The 16,952-nt window shown below is 41.2% G+C and overlaps 1 protein-coding gene across 5 annotated transcripts in view; it reads right to left on the reverse strand.

The window, feature by feature from the left end:
- Set2 (SET domain containing 2) overlaps positions 1-16,952 on the reverse strand; it is a 374,507-nt gene that overhangs the window by 111,248 nt on the left and 246,307 nt on the right. For all 5 annotated transcript variants that reach the window (XM_071679446.1, XM_071679422.1, XM_071679430.1 and 2 more), the window contains one exon: positions 3,717-3,885. In XM_071679446.1, coding sequence (XP_071535547.1) covers positions 3,717-3,885 — 169 coding nt within the window. The remainder of the gene's footprint in view (positions 1-3,716; positions 3,886-16,952) is intronic.

Raw genomic sequence — 16,952 nt, forward strand, 5'->3', positions numbered from 1 at the left:
GTAAGGGAGGCAAGTTGCTAGAAGCAGTGAGAAGTTTTTATCGAGAACGTAAGGCATGTGTACGAGTAGGAAGAGAGGAAAGTGATTAGTTCTCAGAGAATGTCAGCTTGCGGTAGAGGTGCATGATGTCTCCATGGTTGTTTAATTTGTTTATGGATGGGGTTGTTAGGGAGGTGAATGCAAGAGTTTTGGATAGAGAGGCAAGTATGCAGTCTGTTGGGGATGAGAGGGCTTGGGAAGTGAGTCAGTTGTTGTTCGCTGATGATACAGCGCTGGTGGCTGATTCATGTGAGAAATTGCAGAAGCTGGTGACTGAGTTTGGTAAAGTGTGTGAAAGAAGAAAGCTGAGAGTAAGTGTGAATAAGAGCAAGGTTATTAGGTACAGTAGGATTGAGGGACAAGTCAATTGGGAGGTAAGTTTGAATGGAGAAAAACTGGAGGAAGTGAAGTGTTTTAGATATCTGGGAGTGGATTTGGCAGTGGATGGAACCATGGAAGTGGAAGTAAGTCACAGGGTTGGGGAGGGGGCAAAAGTTCTGGGAGCGTTGAAGAATGTGTGGAAGTCGAGAACATTATCTCGGAAAGCAAAAATGGGTATGTTTGAAGGAATAACTGTTCCAACAATGTTATATGGCTGCGAGGCATGGGCTATAGATAGGTTGTGTGGAGGAGGGTGGATGTGTTGGAAATGAGATGTTTGACGACAACATGTGGTGTGAGGTGGTTTGATCGAGTAAGTAATGAAAGGGTAAGAGAGATGTGTGGTAATAAAAAGAGTGTGGTTGAAAGAGCAGAAGAGGGTGTATTGAAGTGATTTGGTTACATGGAGAGAACAAGAGAGGAAAGATTGACAAAGAGGATATATGTGCCAGAGATGGAGGGAATGAGAAGTGGAAGACCAAATTGGAGGTGGAAGGATGGAGTGAAAAAGATTTTGAACGATGCAGGAGGGTGAAAGGCGCGCAAGGAATAGAGAGAATTGGAACGATGTGGTCAATGGATTGAAACAGGGTATGTGAAGTGTCTGGGGTATACCATGGGGCCTGTATATGTAAACGGAGACATGGTTTTAGTGTATTATACATGACAGCTAGAGACTGAGTGTGAACGAATGTGGCCTTTGTTGTCTTTTTTTTACTAGCACTACCTCGCGCACGTACGGGGGTTGTCATTTCATGTGTGGTGGGGTGGTGACAGGAATGAATAAAGGCAGTAAGTATGAATTATGTACATGTGTATATAGGTATATGTCTGTGTATGTATATACATGTATACGTTGAAATGTGTAGGTATGTATATGTGTGTATGTGAATGTGTATGTATAAACATGTGTATGTGGGTGGGTTGGGCCATTCTTTTGTCTGTTTCCTTGCGCTACCACACTAATGTGGGAGACAGCGACAAAGTATAATAAAAATAAATAAATATTTCTTATGCAATGATGGAGTGATAGAGGACTTTGTTAACAGATGATACGAGATAAACAATAAGTCTGGAAAGAAAAACACCTGCAACATCCTTCTTAAATGTAATTATCTATTTGTAAAGCACTGGGAATATAGGGAGTTTTACACTCATGGGGTCCCCATCTTATGAACATTTTCTCTCATATAGCCTCTTAACTTTCTGAATGCTGTTTGCATTACCATGTCCTCATCCATTTCATTAAATTCATTCACCACTCTTAAATCATTAAAGTACTTCCTCATGGTTTTTAATGAGCTTAATTGCCAAATTTCACATTATGTTCTCCGATTAGTCTTTCCCTACATTTCTCCAACAATTGTTCACACTGAAATCACTGATCAGTTTTAAAAACTTGAAGAATGTGATGAGGTCACCTCTCACTCTTCTCTCTTTTAAAGTGTGTAGATTTCAAATCTATAGCTTTTCCCTTTAACTCAGCTCTTTTAATTCTAGCACCATCTCTTTTAATCAGCCATTTGTGCTTAACTATTCTCCTACAGTGGGACTCTGTTGTGTTAAATGACATTTCTGTAATTACCAACTGTATTGTAAGAGGAGTGAATTTTACACACATTGAGCCCCATCTCTAAAACATCTTTATCATATAACTCCATAAATTTTTGTAAAATGTCTTCAGTCATTTCATTCCTTTCATTCACCACTATTATACCATAACAGTACTTGCACTATCTTTTTATTTAAGATATGTTTCTTGCTTAATCCATGCTATATCCCCTGGGTGTTCTATCCCTACATCTCTCAAACCATTCATTGTTCACTGTCCAATGATCTGTTTTAAAATCTTAAAATGTTGTGATCAAGTCAACCCGTACTCTTCTCTCTTCCAAAGTGGGCTAATTCAAAGCCTCTAGACTTTCCCTGTAACTCATCTCTCTTAATTCTGCTACCATCTTTGATGTTCTCTGGACCTTTTCTATTAGTTGTGTGTGTTCTTCAGGTGCAGTGCCCAAATTTGAAAGCCATATTCAGGTTTTGACCTTATCTATGAGGTGAACAACTCACTGAATAATTCCTTACCCAGTCACTCGCAATCCATGCACTTATTTGTATTGTGAATTGTGTACTATTTCTAAATATATTCATGTTATTCACATCCAACAATATCTGGGTATAAAATAAAAGTGAAAATAAGTTTGTGGGAGAAATAAATCTTTCAACATCCACCCTACATGTACCAGCTACAGTCTTCACACTTATATGTAGTGAGAACTGTGCAGTATTCCAAAACACATTCAAGCTATTTACCAACAATTCTGTGCCTTTGTGCAAAATAAGAGTACAATGTGGAAAGCAGCCCTACAGCGACAGAGAAAAATCATTACATCTTTCTTATCAGGAACTGTCAAACATATCATCCATATCCTGCTTCACCCTCCACACAGCATTGGACCAGGCCAACATAAAAATAATGTAACTTTGTGTGATTTCTGTAACTTCTGCTTATCTATCACTTCAGAAAAGACTTTTTTTTTCACTCACAACAATGTAATTTCTGGACCATATATGCCTTTTTAGGGTTAAAAGATTTTCGATAATGCACCATTCTACTGATTTTGTTCCTCTACATACCCTCCTTGCATCATTCTTTACTTATCTTCCTACATAATTTCAGCTATACTATCTCAATCTTTCATCTCTTTATACTTTTTGACCTTGGTTTCACATTCACATATCAGCATAGGGGTAAGCCATCCTTTATACAAGCTTCTTCCACACTCGAGAAAAAATTCTTTTCATTCACCAGAGCTTTCAAAGCAACTTTAATTTTTTTTCCCTTGTAGGATTCTTGATAATACAGACAAGAATTACCAGATTATATCGGCTTTGCAACTCTATGAGGTACATCATCAAATTCTAAATACGGGTAAAAGATAAAGAAGTGAGGAAATAAAGATTAGAAGAAAAGCAGTATTTCACTTATTGGAATAATATAGTATAATATGAAAAAGTATTAAAGAATCATGATTGTGTCAGGGGGCACCATGTATAACAGAATCAGAGTGGAAAGATAATGAGAGAAAAAGTTAGTGGGTTTTCTGGTCATAGTTACAGGAAACAGCATGTACAGATGCATTTTCAAACAAATCATCAAAAACATATAAACACAATGCAAACCTAAGCCAAAAACTAATAATTCATTATTCTAAAAAACAACATAAGAAACTTCTGCATCCCAAATTTCCACCGATGAACAATTCATAAACAGTTAACAGCATAATCATTCTTACCTTCAATTCAAACAGCTGTCTTCGCTGCTCTTTGGACATCTTTGGAGAATCAGAAGATCTATCCTCTCTCACATCCCTCTCATTTCTGCCACCACTTCTGCGATATCGATCTCTATCCCTATCAGGTGAGCGTCGTCGTCGATCATGATAGGAATCCCTTCTACTGTACCTAAAAAAAAGTTTTAGAAATCCTTCACTTTGGTCACTCTTCCATTTCTCATAAAGCCTGCCGTCACAAAGAGTCTGTGCCTGACCACTGTACCATTTTTCTACATGTCCAAAAGAAAACTACTGCAGTTAACCCCCACAACAGACTGAGCTTGGTATGTAAAAAAATTGTCCTTTAGTTCCTCACTCCATTCCAAGATACTTGGCATTAAAAAAACATGTGACAGCCTGTTGCACATCACCTTGGTGCATTTTCTCTTTATACAGGTACACCACAAAATTTCCAGCAACAGATGGTTTGGCATCTCCTTCAGTCCAAACAAAATTACATGAGGGAACTTGAAATTACCACGGCCACCAGACTAGTTTACCAGGCGGCCATAGATGGTGTTGTGTGTAGGGCGCACTTATTTACATTCTTTACACAGCATTTGTTGGTGGTGATACCACAATTCTGTGAGATTCTTAGCTTATTTTGCTTAATTTTAACCCTAGCTACGGCTTCTAAGACAAAGTGTCAGTCATGGTGTCAAACGTAACCACCACTCCATATCGATCCAAGATAAAGTAGAAATTGAAAAAATGGACCGTGGTTTTTTGGTGCATAAGTTATGTGACATCTACAGTATTATCAGTTCATCAATTGTTTTTGGTATAAAGAAGCAAAGGTAAAAAATAATGAAATTCTATGCAGACAGCCATTCCATGAAGCAAATGACAATTAGAAAAACTACGAAAGATGGTAAGAGTATCGAGTACAATCGAGTGATGATGGAATGGTTTCGAGAGTGTCGGAGTGAACTTGTCAGGTAGTATGATAATGGACCAGGCTAAGTTGTTCCATAAAGAACTTAAATTACAACTTGAACATGACTATAGAGAAGGATGGCTTCAAAGATTCAAGAAGCATCATGGAATTTCCATGAATAAATTTAGTGTGCAGAGTAAAGCGGTCTGCCAACCACAAAGGAGCTGCCAGGTATGTGCACAAATTTGCCAAACTCGTAGCTGATGAGCACCTCAGTCCTGAGCATGTGTATAATGCAGACGAAACTGCATTATTCTGGCGATGCGCACCTAGGAAAACACTAACAACAGAAGACAAAGAAGACCCCACAGGATTCAAACAATCTAAGGACAGACTTACCATCTTAGGGTGCTCAAACATTCAATATTTGTTTAATCTAAATTTCTAGCAGTTCATGGTATACTTTAAGACACATGGGAGATGTATAATTAGTGGGTTAGAGATGTGTTGATGAATTATTTTTAAATGACCACGGTTGGTCCGGCAAAATGGATAATCCGGCAAGGCTTTGGAACCAAGAGAGCTGGAAAATCGATGATGTACCTGTAGTACTAATGTACAATATTCTCTCTTTCTCTCTGTGAAAAAATACATAGTTTAACACTGATTTACAATAATTCAAGGGTGAAATATTATTTTTGTGCATTTACACCAACAAAGAATATTCAAGCTGAATCTCAAGATGAAACAAGATACAGCAAAGTCACTGCCCACCAATCTTAAGAGAAGCATCTGACTGGTTAACAAAGATGGTACCCATTTTCTCAAGCAACTGCAGTTTCTTTCAGGGAACAAAAGCCTATCTTTTTGCATTAAATCACAGAAATAAGAGTAGTATCAGTTTTTTTTTTTTTTTTTTTTTTTTTATACTTTGTCGCTGTCTCCCGCGTTTGCGAGGTAGCGCAAGGAAACAGACGAAAGAAATGGCCCAACCCCCCCCATACACATGTACATACACACGTCCACACACGCAAATATACATACCTACACAGCTTTCCATGGTTTACCCCAGACGCTTCACATGCCTTGATTCACTCCACTGACAGCACGTCAACCCCTGTATACCACATCGCTCCAATTCACTCTATTCCTTGCCCTCCTTTCACCCTCCTGCATGTTCAGGCCCCGATCACACAAAATCTTTTTCACTCCATCTTTCCACCTCCAATTTGGTCTCCCTCTTCTCCTCGTTCCCTCCACCTCCGACACATATATCCTCTTGGTCAATCTTTCCTCACTCATTCTCTCCATGTGCCCAAACCATTTCAAAACACCCTCTTCTGCTCTCTCAACCACGCTCTTTTTATTTCCACACATCTCTCTTACCCTTACGTTACTTACTCGATCAAACCACCTCACACCACACACTGTCCTCAAACATCTCATTTCCAGCACATCCATCCTCCTGCGCACAACTCTATCCATAGCCCACGCCTCGCAACCATACAACATTGTTGGAACCACTATTCCTTCAAACATACCCATTTTTGCTTTCCGAGATAATGTTCTCGACTTCCACACATTTTTCAAGGCTCCCAAAATTTTCGCCCCCTCCCCCACCCTATGATCCACTTCCGCTTCCATGGTTCCATCCACTGACAGATCCACTCCCAGATATCTAAAACACTTAACTTCCTCCAGTTTTTCTCCATTCAAACTCACCTCCCAGTGTTGCATGTGCTAATTAAGTCCAGGAAACACCTCTGCTGAAAATGACTGAGCAGCATGAAGGTGGAAAGAGTAGCTTGCACCTCTTGCAAGCCCCATTTCTGACTGGGAGTCCATTCAAGTGACTCCAGGTGAAACTGGGGGTATTTCCAGAGATATTTTCACTACTCCCTGAACACCTGCACCCTTGATGAAATAAAGTTAGGCTTCCATCACACTTGATAATATTCTGTTTACTGGGTGTGGAGAGGGAGCTGTGGTTTTGGTGCATTACATATGACAGACAGAGACTGAGTCTGAACAAATATGGCCTTTTTTGTCTTTTCCAAGTGCTACCTCCCATCGCCACCCCACCACACATGATAACAGCATTCCCCCCCATAAGGCAGCACTAGGGAAAGACAAAGAAAAGACCACATTCCCTCACATCATGTCTCTAGCTGTCATGTGTAATGCACCAAATCCACAGCTCCCTTTCCACATCCACACCCCACAAAACTTTCCATGGTTTACCCCATACGCTTCATATGCCCTGATTCAATCCATTTAACAGCACGTCCACCCCAGTATACCATATCGTTCCAATTCACTCTATTCCTTGCACGCCTTTCACCCTCCTGTATGTTCAGGCCCCGATTGCTCAAAATCTTTTTCACTCTATCCTTCCAACTCCAATTTGGTCTCCCACTTCTCCTCGTTCCCTCTACCTCTGACACATATATCATCTTTGTCAATCTTTCCTCACCCATTCTCTCTATCAACACACTCTCTTCTGCTCTCTCAACCACACTCTATTTATTACCACACATCTCTCTCACCCTTTCATTACTTACTCAATCAAATCACCTCACACCACATATTGTCCTCGAACATTTCATTTCCAACACCTCCACCCTCCTCCACACAACCCTATCCATAGCCCATGCCTCACAACCATATAACATTGTTGGAACCACTATTCCTTCAAACATACCCATTTTTGTTCTCCAAGATAATGTTCTTGCCTTCCACACATTCTTCAACGCTCCCAGAACCTTCGCCCCCTCCCCCATCATGTGACTCTTCCGCTTCGATGGTTCCATGTGTTGCTAAATAAACTCCCAGATATCTAAACCCCTTCACTTCCTCCAGTTTTTCTCCGTTCAAACTTACCTCCCAATTAACTTGTCCCACAACCCTACTGAACCTAATAACCTTGCTCTTATTCACATTTACTCTCAGCTTTCTTCTTACAAAAACTTCACCAAACTCACTCACCAACTTCTGCAGTTTCTCACCTGAAGCAGCCACCAGCGCTGTATCATCAGCGAACAACAACTGACTCACTTCCCAAGCCCTCTCATCCACAATAGACTGCATACTTGCCCCTCTCTCCAAAATTCTTGCATTTACCACCCTAACCATCCCATCCATAAACAAATCAAACAACCGTGGAGACATCATGCACCCCTGTCGCAAACTGACATTCACTGGGAACCAATCACTTTCCTCTCTTTCTACTCGTACACATGCCTTACATCCTTGGTAATAATTTTTCACTACTTCTAGCAACTTACCTCCCACACAATATACTTTTAATATCTTCTAAAAAGCATCTCTATCAACCCTATCATATGCCTTCTCCACATCCATAAATGCTACATACAAATCCATCTGTTTTTCTAAGTATTTCTCATATACATTCTTCAAAGCAAACACCTGATCCACACATCCTCTACCACTTCTGAAACCATTAAATATTCTTGATTAATTTGATAAGAGTCTGTACGTACTTGTCCATTGCACTCTTAAAATTCTCTGCTATGTATCTGATCCTCTTTCTAATGGTAGCAGGCAAGGTGATGAAGAATCTTGGTCCAAAGATGTTTAAGCTGTTCTCTATTTCTGTGCATACTGCACCTTAGGATTTCAGAGGATGAATATTACAGTCTTCTGTGCCTATCCTGCCAGCAAGGTGTTACTTCCAAATGTATCTCTCCTTGCCATACATAACATTTGACACCACAAATCACAGACCTCATTCTTGATAACTCTAAATTTTCCTGCTGCGAGCACAATGTGTTAGCACTGCCTTTGGCAAAATGGTAGGAGAAATAGACAGAAGTTGTAGGTAAGAAAATTTAGGAAGAAGCATTAGGTAGAAACTTTAGGGAAAAGTAATATATTTATTTATTTATTTTGCTTTGTCGCTGTCTCCCGCGTTTGCGAGGTAGCGCAAGGAAACAGACGAAAGAAATGGCCCAACCCACCCACATACACATGTATATACATACACGTCCACATACGCAAATATACATACCTATACATCTCAATGTACACATATATATACACACACAGACACATACATATATACCCATGCACACAATTCACACTGTCTGCCTTTATTCATTCCCATCGCCACCTCGCCACACATGGAATACCATCCCCCTCCCCCTCATGTGTGCGAGGTAGCGCTAGGAAAAGACAACAAAGGCCCCATTCGTTCACATTCAGTCTCTAGCTGTCATGCAATAATGCCCGAAACCACAGCTCCCTTTCCACATCCAGGCCCCACACAACTTTCCATGGTTTACCCCAGACGCTTCACATGCCCTGATTCAATCCACCGACAGCACGTCAACCCCGGTATACCACATCGATCCAATTCACTCTATTCCTTGAACGCCTTTCACCCTCCTGCATGTTCAGGCCCCGATCACTCAAAATCTTTTTCACTCCATCTTTCCACCTCCAATTTGGTCTCCCACTTCTCCTCGTTCCCTCCACCTCCGACACATATATCCTCTTGGTCAATCTTTCCTCACTCATTCTCTCCATGTGCCCAAACCATTTCAAAACACCCTCTTCTGCTCTCTCAACCACGCTCTTTTTATTTCCACACATCTCTCTTACCTTTACATTACTTACTCGATCAAACCACCTCACACCACACACTGTCCTCAAACATCTCATTTCCAGCACATCCACCCTCCTGCGCACAACTCTATCCATAGCCCACGCCTCGCAACTATACAACATTGTTGGAACCACTATTCCTTCAAACATACCCATTTTTGCTTTCCGAGATAATGTTCTCGACTTCCACACATTCTTCAAGGCTCCCAGGATTTTCGCCCCCTCCCCCACCCTATGAGTCACTTCCGCTTCCATGGTTCCATCCGCTGCCAGATCCACTCCCAGATATCTAAAACACTTTACTTCCTCCAGTTTTTCTCCATTCAAACTTACCTCCCAATTGACTTGACCCTCATCCCTACTGTACCTAATAACCTTGCTCTTATTCACATTTACTCTTAACTTTCTTCTTTCACACACTTTACCAAACTCAGTCACCAGCTTCTGCAGTTTCTCACATGAATCAGCCACCAGCACTGTATCATCAGCGAACAACAACTGACTCACTTCCCAAGCTCTTTCATCCACAACAGACTTCATACTTGCCCCTCTTTCCAAAACTCTTGCATTCACCTCCCTAACAACCCCATCCATAAACAAAAGTAATAGGAAGGAATATTAGCTGAACAGGAGAATTAGGAAGACACAGCTGGTAAGAACATCAGGCAGGAACTTTTGCAAAACATTGCTCTAGAGTTGCTCTTTGCCAATGGCCTATTATGGGTGAAGCATTAAAGGCTATGATGCAGTACTGGAGTTCACTAGTTATGGAGACACTATTGTCAGGGCCACCCTCCTGAAGGAGTTCCACATGGGAAAAGGTGTTAAAGATAAAGACAGACAGTAAGTTGGGAACCAAACCTTCCAGGATTTTCTATGTTTGAATGTTGATATACCTCTCCTGTCTGCTCTCCAAGGAGTATAGCCATAGAAATTTCAGCCATTCCCAGGATTTTAGGTCCTTTACTGCAATGGGCTGCAAAAGAACTCAACATTTTCTAATTCTGCAATGATATTGTAAGGTGATGTTAGGACACAATACTATTCAATTTGTAAAAGAATTAGAGCTTTGAATACTTTCAACACTGATATTTATTCTCTTGTTGCAGGTCCACAGGATCCACTGCCATTATTCTGCATGAGACAACCGTTGTTCTGTTGTGTTCACTGAGGGTTAGGTTGTTACACATCATTACTCCAGGTCTTTAGCATTATCAAACTGGTTTATGGTAGCACCTGTGTCTGCCCAATATTCTGTGTTGTTTTTGATTCCGTCATTTTCCCATACCAAAGAAGTTGAAAGTTACCTCCATCTAAAGCAAGGTGTTATCGGTTGCCCAGTTATTCTTATATCATCTACAAAGGATGATCTGAAACTGTTACTCATGTTCAAGTCAATGTTAGATATAAGAACGAAGAATAGAAGGGGTGCAAGTACAGTTCCTTAGGGGACTGAGCTTTTTACCATAGATGCTCAGGAGATGGCATTGTTTACATGTTGTGATCTATCATTTAAAAAGGTTACAAGTCCATTACCCAATTTTTTCAGTTTCCTCCATCTTTTACATTTTGTCACATTTGTCAAAAGCTTTTGTGAAGTTTGTATAAAACACTTGAGCATTGTCTTTGTTTTTCAGAGCTTCAATAATCCTCTCATAATGGTCAAGCAACTGACAGAGGCAAGATCTCCCTACCCTGACACCAAGTTGTGCTGAGTTGTGTGTGCGCTGTTCACTTCCAAAAGTTCCATCAGCTTGCCCTTAGAACTCTTTTAAAGATTTTGATGATGTTAATATTATCAGTTGATAGGATTTTGGACAGCCTGGCTTCCACCTTTGAGGAGCTGGGTGATGTGAGTCAGTTTTAGACTCTCAGGAATGATGCCAGATTCTAGACTTTTTTCAGAGGATATTCAGTGCATGTGCTAAAGGTGCTGCATTTCTTTATGAAGACTGAGTTCCAAGAGTCCAGGCCTGGGGCTCAGCATATAGGAATAATCTCAATGGCAATATCCAAATCTATTAAGATGTGTAGATATCTGCTATGTGTACACATGGGGATTAGTGTCTAGAAAGAAGTATATTAGGTCATCTATCTTTAATGCAATTTTTGGTATGCTGAATACTAATTCATGTTGCCTTTTTAGAATCTAAATCATCTCCTGCCAGTTGTCTGTAACAATACCACTGTTTCATTTGACATTCTCAAGTTCATGGTCTATGTCTGATAATTCACTTCATGGCTTTTTCTTTTGCTGGATAAGCATTAGTTTCTTTAGTACGTCTGCAGTTCTTTTTCACCTTTTGTATAAGTGCTCGTCTTCCTTAGTCAATCCTAGACCTTTTCTCCTTTCTTCTAACTGGCGTATGTCTCTTGCATGTTTGAAGTACCAAAGTGCTCATGTCATTTACACATTCCTCTATTTTGGTATTAGCAAGGTTTCCCAATGTGTTGAAGACATCTCACTGGTTACATCTTCCCACTTCATCTGTTCACTATTAAAACTTAAATAATTGAAAACACCTCCTCTCACACATGTTATGATTAGTTAGTTAATTTCTGTTTCATAGGGATGTTCTTTGTCACAATCATGTTGTGTGTTTTCAATGATGTTTTATTCCCATTGCTATTTGGTTCTCTAATAAAGTGTTCCACTGTTCTGGAGAAATTCAGCATTAAATCTGGCAGTTAACCGTTCAGGTTCTTATTCCATCTTGTTTACTTGTTTTTGATTTGTCTTGTTTTCCAAATTCTTGCCAAAGTTGATTCATGCCATCATTATAGGCTGCTTCTCTGTCACAAGCTATGTCATTTCTATTATCATGTTTTGCCTTCTTCAGTTTTGTCTATGTGGCCTTTACACTGATTTCCATTTTTTTCCAACTGTTTTCAAGACAATATGTTCCCTCAATTCCTTCTTTGGTTAACATTACACATTCTCCATCTCAGTTCATATCTTCCTACACATTTAATTCCATCTCTACGTTGATCATCTTTTCCTTTCCCTCCTGCATTTTAATTGCCTTCCATTTCAACTCTGTGATTTTCCTCATACTCTACTGTTAATGAATGTTTATATCAATTTTCTCTTTAATACACTATTATTTTTTTTTCTTTACTTTTGCTTTGTCGCTGTCTCCCACATTTGCGAGGTAGCGCAAGGAAACAGAAGAAAGAACTGGCCCAACCCACCCCCATACACATGTATATACACACACGTCCACACACGCAAATATACATACCTATACATCTCAATGTACACATATATATATATACACACACAGACACATACATATATACCCATGCACACAATTCACACTGTCTGCCTTTATTCACTCCCATCGCCACCTCGCCACACATGGAATACCATCCCCCTCCCCCCTCATGTGTGCGAGGTAGCGCTAGGAAAAGATAACAAAGGCCCCATTCGTTCACACTCAGTCTCCAGCTGTCATGCAATAATGCCCGAAACCACAGCTCCCTTTCCACATCCAGGCCCCACACAACTTTCCATGGTTTACCCCAGACGCTTCACATGCCCTGATTCAATCCACCGACAGCACGTCAACCACGGTATACCACATCGATCCAATTCACTCTATTCCTTGAACGCCTTTCACCCTCCTGCATGTTCAGGCCCCGATCACTCAAAATCTTTTTCACTCCATATTTCCACCTCCAATTTGGTCTCCCACTTCTCCTCATTCCCTCCACCTCCGACACATATACCCTCTTGGTCAATCTTTCCTCACTCATTCTCTCCATATGCCCAAACCATTTCAAAACACCCTCTTCTGCTCTCTCAGCCACGATCTTTTTATTTCCACACATCTCTCTTACCCTTACATTACTTACTCGATCAAACCACCTCACACCACACATTGTCCTCAAACATCTCATTTCCAGCACATCCACCCTCCTGCGCACAACTCTATCCATAGCCCACGCCTCGCAACCATACAACATTGTTGGAACCACTATTCCTTCAAACATACCCATTTTTGCTTTCCGAGATAATGTTCTCGACTTCCACACATTCTTCAAGGCTCCCAGGATTTTCGCCCCCTCCCCCACCCTATGATTCACTTCCGCTTCCATGGTTCCATCCGCTGCCAGATCCACTCCCAGATATCTAAAACACTTTACTTCCTCCAGTTTTTCTCCATTCAAACTTACCTCCCAATTGACTTGACCCTCAACCCTACTGTATCTAATAACCTTGCTCTTATTCACATTTACTCTTAACTTTCTTCTTTCACACACTTTACCAAACTCAGTCACCAGCTTCTGCAGTTTCTCACATGAATCTGCCACCAGCGCTGTATCATCAGCGAACAACAACTGACTCACTTCCCAAGCTCCCTCATCCACAACAGACTTCATACTTGCCCCTCTTTCCAAAACTCTTGCATTCACCTCCCAAACAACCCCATCCATAAACAAATTAAACAACCATGGAGACATCACACACCCCTGCCGCAAACCTACATTCACTGAGAACCAATCACTTTCCTCTCTTCCTACACGTACACATGCCTTACATCCTCGATAAACACTTTTCACTGCTTCTAACAACTTGCCTCCCACACCATATATTCTTAATACCTTCCACAGAGCATCTCTATCAACTCTATCATATGCCTTCTCCAGATCCATATACTATTGTTTATTCATATTTTTTTTTTTTTTTTTTGCTGCTGTCTCCCGCGTTTGCGAGGTAGCGCATGGAAACAGACGAAAGAAATGGCCCAACCCACCCCCATACACATGTATATACATACGTCCACACACGCAAATACACATACCTACACAGCTTTCCATGGTTTACCCCAGACGCTTCACTTGCCCGGATTCAATCCACTGACAGCACGTCAACCCTGGTATACCACATCGATCCAATTCACTCTATTCCTTGCCCTCCTTTCACCCTCCTGCATGTTCAGGCCCCGATCACACAAAATCTTTTTCACTCCATCTTTCCACCTCCAATTTGGTCTCCCTCTTCTCCTCGTTCCCTCCACCTCCGACACATATATCCTCTTGGTCAATCTTTCCTCACTCATTCTCTCCATGTGCCCAAACCATTTCAAAACACCCTCTTCTGCTCTCTCAACCACGATCTTTTTATTTCCACACATCTCTCTTACCCTTACATTACTTACTCGATCAAACCACCTCACACCACACATTGTCCTCAAACATCTCATTTCCAGCACATCCATCCTCCTGCGCACAACTCTATCCATAGCCCACGCCTCGCAACCATACAACATTGTTGGAACCACTATTCCTTCAAACATACCCATTTTTGTTTTCCGAGATAATGTTCTCGACTTCCACACATTCTTCAAGGCTCCCAGGATTTTCGCCCCCTCCCCCACCCTATGATCCACTTCCGCTTCCATGGTTCCATCCGCTGCCAGATCCACTCCAAGATATCTAAAACACTTTACTTCCTCCAGGTTTTCTCCATTCAAACTTACCTCCCAATTGACTGGACCCTCAACCCTACTGTACCTAATTACCTTGCTCTTATTCACATTTACTCTTAACTTTCTTCTTTCACACACTTTACCAAACTCAGTCACCAGCTTCTGCAGTTTCTCACATGAATCAGCCACCAGCGCTGTATCATCAGCGAACAACAACTGACTCACTTCCCAAGCTCTCTCATCCCCAACAGACTTCATACTTGCCCCTCTTTCTAAAACTCTTGCATTCACCTCCCTAACAACCCCATCCATAAACAAATTAAACAACCATGGAGACATCACACACCCCTGCCGCAAACCTACATTCACTGAGAACCAATCACTTTCCTCTCTTCCTACACGTACACATGCCTTACATCCTTGATAAAAACTTTTCACTGCTTCTAACAACTTGCCTCCCACACCATATATTCTTAATACCTTCCACAGAGCATCTCTATCAACTCTATCATATGCCTTCTCCAGATCCATAAATGCTACATATAAATCCATTTGCTTTTCTAAGTATTTCTCACATACATTCTTCAAAGCTAAGGCTAAGGTGAAGATTAGTATGGGTTTTCAGAAAAGAAGAGTGAATGTTGGGGTGAAGAAGGTGGTGAGAGTAAGTGAGCTTGGGAAGGAGACCTGTGTGAAGAAGTATCAGGAGAGACTGTGTACAGAATGGAAAAAGGTGAGAACAATGGAAGTAAGAGGAGTGGGGGAGGAATGGGATGTATTTAGGGAATCAGTGATGGATTGCGCAAAAGATGCTTGTGGCATGAGAAGAGTGGGAGGTGGGCTGTTTAGAAAGGGTAGTGAGTGGTGGGATGAAGAAGTAAGAGTATTAGTGAAAGAGAAGAGAGAGGCATTTGGACGATTTTTGCAGGGAAAAAATGCAATTGAGTGGGAGAAGTATAAAAGAAAGAGACAGGAGGTCAAGAGAAAGGTGCAAGAGGTGAAAAAAAGGGCAAATGAGAGTTGGGGTGAGAGACTATCAGTAAATTTTAGGGAGAATAAAAAGATGTTCTGGAAGGAGGTAAATAGGGTGCGTAAGACAAGGGAGCAAATGGGAACTTCAGTGAAGGGCGTAAATGGGGAGGTGATATCAAGTAGTGGTGATGTGAGAAGGAGATGGAATGAGTATTTTGAAGGTTTGTTGAATGTGTCTGATGACAGAGTGGCAGATATAGGGTGTTTGGGTCGAGGTGGTGTGCAAAGTGAGAGGGTTAGGGAAAATGATTTGGTAAACAGAGAAGAGGTAGTAAAAGCTTTGCGGAAGATGAAAGCCGGCAAGGCAGCAGGTTTGGATGGTATTGCAGTGGAATTTATTAAAAAAGGGGGTGACTGTATTGTTGACTGGTTGGTAAGGTTATTTAATGTATGTATGACTCATGGTGAGGTGCCTGAGGATTGGCGGAATGCGTGCATAGTGCCATTGTACAAAGGCAAAGGGGATAAGAGTGAGTGCTCAAATTACAGAGGTATAAGTTTGTTGAGTATTCCTGGTAAATTATATGGGAGGGTATTGATTGAGAGGGTGAAGGCATGTACAGAGCATCAGATTGGGGAAGAGCAGTGTGGTTTCAGAAGTGGTAGAGGATGTGTGGATCAGGTGTTTGCTTTGAAGAATGTATGTGAGAAATACTTAGAAAAGCAAATGGATTTGTATGTAGCATTTATGGATCTGGAGAAGGCATATGATAGAGTTGATAGAGATGCTCTGTGGAAGGTATTAAGAATATATGGTGTGGGAGGCAAGTTGTTAGAAGCAGTGAAAAGTTTTTATCGAGGATGTAAGGCATGTGTACGTGTAGGAAGAGAGGAAAGTGATTGGTTCTCAGTGAATGTAGGTTTGCGGCAGGGGTGTGTGATGTCTCCATGGTTGTTTAATTTGTTTATGGATGGGGTTGTTAGGGAGGTAAATGCAAGAGTCTTGGAAAGAGGGGCAAGTATGAAGTCTGTTGGGGATGAGAGAGCTTGGGAAGTGAGTCAGTTGTTGTTCGCTGATGATACAGCGCTGGTGGCGGATTCATGTGAGAAACTGCAGAAGCTGGTGACGGAGTTTGGTAAAGTGTGTGGAAGAAGAAAGTTAAGAGTAAATGTGAATAAGAGCAAGGTTGTTAGGTACAGTAGGGTTGAGGGTCAAGTCAATTGGGAGGTGAGTTTGAATGGTGAAAAACTGGAGGAAGTGAAGTGTTTTAGATATCTGGGAGTGGATCTGTC

Source organism: Panulirus ornatus, chromosome 2 (genome assembly GCF_036320965.1).
Source record: "Panulirus ornatus isolate Po-2019 chromosome 2, ASM3632096v1, whole genome shotgun sequence".
Lineage (NCBI taxonomy): Eukaryota > Metazoa > Arthropoda > Malacostraca > Decapoda > Palinuridae > Panulirus > Panulirus ornatus.